Source organism: Scylla paramamosain, chromosome 37, assembly GCF_035594125.1.
Source record: "Scylla paramamosain isolate STU-SP2022 chromosome 37, ASM3559412v1, whole genome shotgun sequence".
NCBI lineage: Eukaryota > Metazoa > Arthropoda > Malacostraca > Decapoda > Portunidae > Scylla > Scylla paramamosain.
In genome coordinates this window covers 9,650,001-9,657,500 of record NC_087187.1, presented here as the reverse complement: position 1 = coordinate 9,657,500, position 7,500 = coordinate 9,650,001, and the positions used below count along the sequence as shown (strand labels likewise).

Genomic DNA, 7,500 nt, shown 5'->3' with positions numbered 1-7,500 from the left:
CGGCATCGTCATGGGGCCAAATCAGCACTTTGTCACCGCAGCTAAAATCACCCAATTCTTACCATCATCATTACTGCGATTACTCACTGACTGATGACTGCTGCTGTTGGTGCTGGTGAGGGAGGAGAGAGGGAATGGTGGTGGAGACAAGGAATGGGGAGAAAAGAAGGAAGGGAGAAGGCAAAGTAGGAAGGTAAGATTATGAAACACAGGAACGGGGAGGTTAAGAAGTAGTGGAAAGTGAGGAATGGGAAAGAAAAGAAGGAAGGGCTTGTTGATCAGTGGGAAAATGGAAAGGGAAGGATGAAGAACGAAGCAAAGGGAAATAGGAAGAAAGGAGGAAAAAGAGAAATGGGAAAGAAAGGAAGGCAGGGCAGTGGAAGAGTGAGAAGGGGATGTTAAAAGAGGAATAGGAGGAAGGGGAATGAGAGGGAATGAAAGAGAATGAGAGGGAATAGGTAAAGAAAAGATGGAAACAAAGTAGAGGAGGGTAGAGCAATAGTAAAGGAAGAAAAGGAAGAGAGTACAGAATGGAGGAGAATAGGAATAGTAGAAAAGAAAGATTAAGGAGTGGAAAAGGAGAGATAATAAATGGAGTCATTGGGAAAAGGAAGGACAAGAAGAATAAAGGAAGCGGAGATTAAAGAATAAGAAAAAGAGAAGAGATGATAGAGGAAGAAGAAATTCAAGTAAGAGGTGAAGAAATACAAAAAAAGGAGATTGAAGAGAAAGAAAGAAAAGGAAAGAGTGATGATAAAAGAAGATGCGGAGGAGGAAAGGGGAAGGGAAGGAAAGAGATGAAGGATGGAAGTAAAATATGGAGGGAGTGAGAGATAAAGAAAGGGAGAATATCTAAAGTGAGAGAGGAAAGGAAAGGAGGCGATAAAGAAGGAAGAGGAAAGAGGAAGACTGTAGTGAAGATGAAGGATAAGAGAAAGAAATATATGATAAAAAGAAAAGAAAAAAGTCAGACTAGAAATTATGAGAGATGAGGAAGAAAAAGGGAAAAAAGTATTTGAAAAGGAAGAAAGAGAGAAATATGACATCAAAAATCACACAAACGCACAGACGAACACATAATCAAGGGAACAAGAAAGTGAAAAAGAAAATGAGGTACTGTTTCAATCTAATGTACTATTGCATCTACTTACTTCAGTCTCCTTTTACTTTTTTTTTTTTTTTTCCAAGTGTTTACCTGAATTCTACTTAGCTATAATTCTCAGTTGCTGTAGTAGTTTCCTTCAACAGTGCCAACGAAATTCAGGGTACACACACACACACACACACACACACACACACACACACACACACACACACACACACACACACACACACACACACGAGTTTATAAATTGTAGTTTTATATTTTCCGGTTTAAGACAATAATTTCCTTTTGGAAGAAGTTACGACCTTACCCGAGGAGGAGGAGGAGGAGGAGGAGGAGGAGGAGGAGGAGATGAGGTGGAGGTGGAGGAGGAGGAGGAGGAGGAGGAGGAGGAGGAGGAGGAGGAGGAGGAGGAGGAGGAGTGAGAATGGGAATGGGGGAGAGTATGAATAAAAGAAAACGACTGGATCAAAATACGAAGAGAGAGAGAGAGAGAGAGAGAGAGAGAGAGAGAGAGAGAGAGAGAGAGAGAGAGAGAGAGAGAGAGAGAGAGAGAGAGGAACCGCAAAATTCCCTTCCCCTCTCACAAATTCAAACCCTCACTCCGGCCTCCCTCCCTTCCTCTTTTCTTTCTTCCCTCCCTTTCTTTTTCTATCTTCCCTTCCGTCTGTCCATTTCTTCTTCCATTCCTCCCTTCCTTACTCCTCTCCTTTTCTCCCTTCCTTCTCTTCATCCTTTCTTTTATCATTCCTTCCCATCCTCTTTCCCTTCCATCCCTGCTTCCTTCCATCTATCCATCCATCCCTTCTTTCCTTCGTTTCTTTCTCCCTTCCTCCCTGCATTCCATCCCCCCTTCGCATTACATACAGTGCACCAAACATGGAGGTCTTTGTGGTTTAAGAGTAATACATTCAGTACAGGCCGCTAGATGGATTACCTCTCAATATTCCCAAGATTTACACGCAGTACATGTATTTGGCGCAGGATTTGCAATGTTTAAATGTGCTTATGGAATCGATACAGCTATACACTGCACTAATGTGTGTGTGTGTGTGTGTGTGTGTATATATATATATATATATATATATATATATATATATATATATATATATATATATATATATATATATATATATATATATATATATATATATATATATATATATATATATATATATATATATATATATATATATATATATATATATATATATATATATATATATATATATATATATATATATATATATATATATATATATATATATATATATATATATATATATTAGTTTTTTTCATTGTGTTATTTTTGTTATTTCGTTTGTAATTTTAATTGCAGTCCATAAATTGAATTACTGACTGACTTACTGTAATCTTTCCTTCAGTGCTAAATGTCACCAAAGTGGCAAATTTGGGAAAGAACGAGTATGATTTTTTTTTTCAGTGCTTAGTTTTGTTATTAAGTTAGTGCATATTTTCTATTTTTTTAGATGAGTTATGAAGTTGCAAAGTACAGGTTTTCAATTTCATTGTTTTTATGAAGTCAAAGTAAAGTGTTTCAGTGTTTAGTTTGTTCATAAAGCCTTCACAGAATTATTCAGAGTTCAGTTTCGTTGCAAAATCAATACAGTTTTATGCAGTTTTCTTTAAAAAAAAATATTTCATTTAAAGGCTAATATTTTTTTTTCCAACGGTTTAAACTGAATTATAGTCAATTTACAGATTTTTCCAGAGCTGAGTCTTCTTATAAATATACGCAAAGTAGACGAGAAGGCACAGGTCTTCTTTCTTTCTTTTCTTTTCTTTCTTTTCTTTTTTTTTATTCTATAATATTTTAAATCCGTAAAAAAATAAAAATAAAGAATATGTATACAGCACACATGCATGTATAGCTCTTTTTCTTTATCTTTCTTGTCTTTGTTTCCTTTTTTCATTTCTCTACGCTATTTCTAATTTCGTTAAATAAAGAAATAAGGAATCTTGGGTCTTCAAAGACAGCGAGCGATGGTGTGTGTTTGCACAGAACATTTTCCAAAAAGAATAACACTGCAGGTTAGGAGTTTTTCTCTTTAACGTCCAAATCGAAGGAAAAAAAAAAAAAAAACACTGAAATGAGAACGGTAAACAGTGATGGTAATAAAGACAATAATGAAAATAACGACCCTAATAAGGAAAATGATGATAATGATGACAAAGGTTATGATGACGTAGATGGTTACAATGACAATGGAAATAACAGTAATGACAAATGACAAACCGTAATCGTGACAATGATGGTGATGATGACAAAGATGATGGCGACAATGATGATGACAAAGGTAAAGGTGACGATGATAATGATAGATGTTACAATGATAATGAAGTAAACAGTAATGATAAGAGTGACACAATGTGATGGTGATGGTGATGGTGATGGTGAAGATGGTGCAAGACAGATCATGAAGATGGCATTATCAGTTGAGGAAAAAATAGAAACAAACAAAGATCACACAAGGTAAAGCTTTAGAAGGGCCGCGATTAGATCTTCGGTGCCTTAATCTCTCTCTCTCTCTCTCTCTCTCTCTCTCTCTCTCTCTCTCTCTCTCTCTCTCTCTCTCTCTCTCTCTCTCTCGATCATGATGGCGTCTTTTTTTGGCGTAGTTAAAGTTGTTTTTTATACAATAATTTAGAATAATCAATTTTGCGATGCGTGTTGTAAAATTAATGATGTTTTCAGTCGCATTTCAGATAAAAAAAAGTAAATGGGGCATAATTTTAGTTTTAGTCTGTATTTTTATGTTTCTTTTTTATCTTTTTGTTTTGTTTTGTTGTAAAATGGTGGGAATAAATGTCTTAATTGGTAAATGGGAACTGCAGCTTTTTATTTTATTTTTTTTCCTTCTCTCATTGACTGGAATAAAAGTGAATAAAAATATGTAACGTAATAACTCTAATAACAGTTTATAATTGTAGGGAAATTAGCCATTATCTTTTTTCTGTAATATAAAATTGATGCACACACACACACACACACACACACACACACACACACACACACACACACACACACACACACACACACACACACACACACACACACACACAGAAAATAAATGGACACGGATATAAACTAAAGACAAAATCAATAAATAAATAAAATGAATAAATAAAAATAGAAAAAAAGTATATAAAAAAACTCCGTCACTGGGAATACAACAAACCTTATTCATCACTTTCGATCATCCAAACAAAACAAACAAAACACACACAAAAAACAAACAAGCCATTCAACAGACGTCCAGAATCCGCCATCGTGATCGAGACCGACAAACAAACACACATACAAACACACAAACACACATAAAAAACCCTAGTTATCTACTCTCTCTCTTTCTCTCTCTCTCTCTCTCTCTCTCTCTCTCTCTCTCTCTCTCTCTCTCTCTCTCTCTCTCTCTCTCTTGAATGCTGAAAAGGATACTAGATATCTTTACAACGCAACACCACACCGCTCAGAATAAGACACGTAGGATTAATCAATATATTTTAGAACCAGCGTGGTGAAGGATTCAGGAAACGGGGTTATGGCAATACAAGGCATGGGAGTGAAGAATATCTGGGGATTTGCCGCGAAACTGTGCCAAGGTTATATTAGTTGTGGAGGGTGTGGCTTCGTCGGGGGTGGGGGGGGGGGGAAGAGTGGACGGGGCGGGTTCACAGGGCCACGGGAACAAGGGAAAGCTGAAATGGGTCGGCGGCGGGAAAGTAGGTTACGCGGGAGAGAGAGGGCGGTAGTTTAAGGCACCGAATTCTGATCTTTCGCTGCAGGGAGATTGAAAAAAAAAAGAAAGGTAAATCAAGCTATACTACTTTCACAACACTGATTTGACAGACAGACAACACAATATTTCTTAAGAGTTACAAAGAGTGAAGGAGGAAAGTAGGTGTGTGTTTTTCTTTTAGCTCTCTTTGTCCCTAATGCTAAGTCCTGCCCGAGAGAAAGCGAGAGATAAAGGTAGATAGATAGATAGATAGATAGAGAGAGAGAGAGAGAGAGAGAGAGAGAGAGAGAGAGAGAGAGAGAGAGAGAGAGAGAGAGAGAGAGAGAGAGAGAGAGAGAGAGAGAGAGAGAGAGAGAGAGAGAGAGAGAGAGAGAGAGAGAGAGAGAGAGAGAGAGAGAGAGAGAGAGAGAGAGAGAGAGAGAGAGAGAGAGAGAGAGAGAGAGAGAGAGAGAAAAGGATCTCATAAAAATGTCAAATGTCTGAATGTAGAGAAAATAATAATAAAGAAAAAAAATGAAGACAAAGGAATGAGATCGTGTAAATGATGGAAATAATAAAGAAGAGAAAACACAAGCTGCTCCATCATAAGGTCAAGAGCGAAAAACAAAACAACAACAACGAAAACACAAGCTAAAAAGGTCAGACTGACAAAACAGAAAGGAATGGAGGAAGAAAAATGCCAGAATGGATAAATAAATGTCGTCTTGTATAACCATAAAAAAAAAGGAGAAAACAGGAGAAGGAAAAGAAAAAAAATAAATAAATAGTGTATTGCGTATGTGTGTCATCCCGAAGGAAAATAAAGATGGAAAAATAAAGGAAAATGAGAAAGACAAGATAAGAGATATAAAGGACAGCAATAAAAGAACAGGAAAGAAGTAACAAGAGTAAAGATGACACGTTTATGGAGACAGATAAGAAGATTGGAAAACTTTGCCTTTATTACAAAAAGAGACGAAGGGAAGAGAAGTCAGATACAGAAGATTGAAGAAGATGGAAATAAAAGAGGAATAAAAGAGGAGGAATGCAGTGAATGAGAAAGCTGATCCCATCTTCTATAGTCACTAACCTAACCTAACCTAACTGGCCACAGAACACAGAAAGATAACCTTGACAATACAACTCATATACCAAAACTTCAATAATAGTCAAAATTAAGGAACACGTACAAGAAATTCATGACGTAATATAATAACAAAAAGTAACGTCTCCTAAACATAACACAAGAAAAACACACACAAAAAAAAAAATGAAAAAGTCACTCAAAAAATTTAGTTTCAACCCCACAAAAGAAAAATAAAGTGAAAAAAATAAATAAAAGCAAATTAAAGGGAAAATAAGAATAATGCTAAATAAAATCAATGGTTCTGTGGCCACGTGTCGACAGAAGGACAGAGAGAGAAAGGCGGTAAAGGCAAGGGCACCCGGGGGTCAAGAGAGCTCGGCGTCACCTACCTCCATATTTAGGTCTTATTCTCTTATCGTAGCCTGTTTGTAAAGAATCCAAGATGGCGGATATATTGCCATCCGTCATCGTCCTGGAAAGGGAGAGAAAAAAATCAGATTAGTTTCCCGTCAAAGGCTGTAGGGGGAAAAAATATACATTTTTTTGTTATGTTTTTTTCTCTCCTTAGCGATTATTTTCTTTTCATTACATATCTTTTTTTTTTTTGGATTTGTGAAGGGTGAAAATACCAGTCTTTCTAAAGGAATAGGAAAAAAAAGTTACGAATGAGAGAGAGAGAGAGAGAGAGAGAGAGAGAGAGAGAGAGAGAGAGAGAGAGAGAGAGAGAGAGAGAGAGAGAGAGAGAGAGAGAGAGAGAGAGAGAGAATGTTGGCGTTTGGAGTTGCACAAATATTTCGCACTAATTGGAAGAACAGAGGAAGAGGAGGAGGAGGAGGAGGAGGAGGAGGAGGAGGAGGAGGAGGAGGAGGAGATCAAACACCTTCATTCTTCTTTTTCTTTCCCTTCACGCTTCTAGCTGTCAGATCCCTAACAACCTCTCTCTCTCTCTCTCTCTCTCTCTCTCTCTCTCTCTCTCTCTCTCTCTCTCTCTCTCTCTCTCTCTCCCGATGAAGATAACAGCAACAAACTAAATTAAATACAAACTCCATATATTTTTCACCACATCGTCAAGTGAACACAAACAAACACAAAGGAAGGAATAGAGAAGCAGCAGACTTATTGACCCTTACGAGGCTGTTAGAGGTAAAGCACAGTCTAATCTACAGTGCGGGACGTAGGATAGCGAAGGCGAAGGATCCTCCTCTACTACCTTCACCACGACCACCATAATAAGCCACACCACTATAAAATGGCGATGCAGGTGTTAAATGGTGCTTTTTATTGAAGAAAGGGTTTAGGAAGGAATGTAGGATGGGAGGGAGGGAAGAGGAGGGAGGGAGAGAAAGAGGGAGAGAGGAAAGAAGAGGTGACCTGTGGGTTGTCAGTTTCCCTATCTGAAATTAGATTGGTTTTTAGATTTTATAAGAGCTGTGGTATGTTAGAGTGGTGATTTTCTCTCTCTCTCTCTCTCTCTCTCTCTCTCTCTCTCTCTCTCTCTCTCTCTCTCTCTCTCTCTCTCTCTCTCTCTCTCTCTCGTGAAATGTCATCTCTCTCCCTCCCTTCTCCCAGTT

At 37.6% G+C, this 7,500-nt stretch overlaps 1 protein-coding gene across 1 annotated transcript in view; it reads right to left on the bottom strand.

Annotated features, from left to right (window-relative positions):
• Positions 1-7,500, bottom strand: part of LOC135091474 (gamma-aminobutyric acid receptor subunit beta-like) — a 178,114-nt gene that overhangs the window by 70,555 nt on the left and 100,059 nt on the right. Inside the window, 1 exon segment of the mRNA XM_063989133.1 lies at positions 6,319-6,401. Coding sequence (XP_063845203.1) covers positions 6,319-6,401 — 83 coding nt within the window.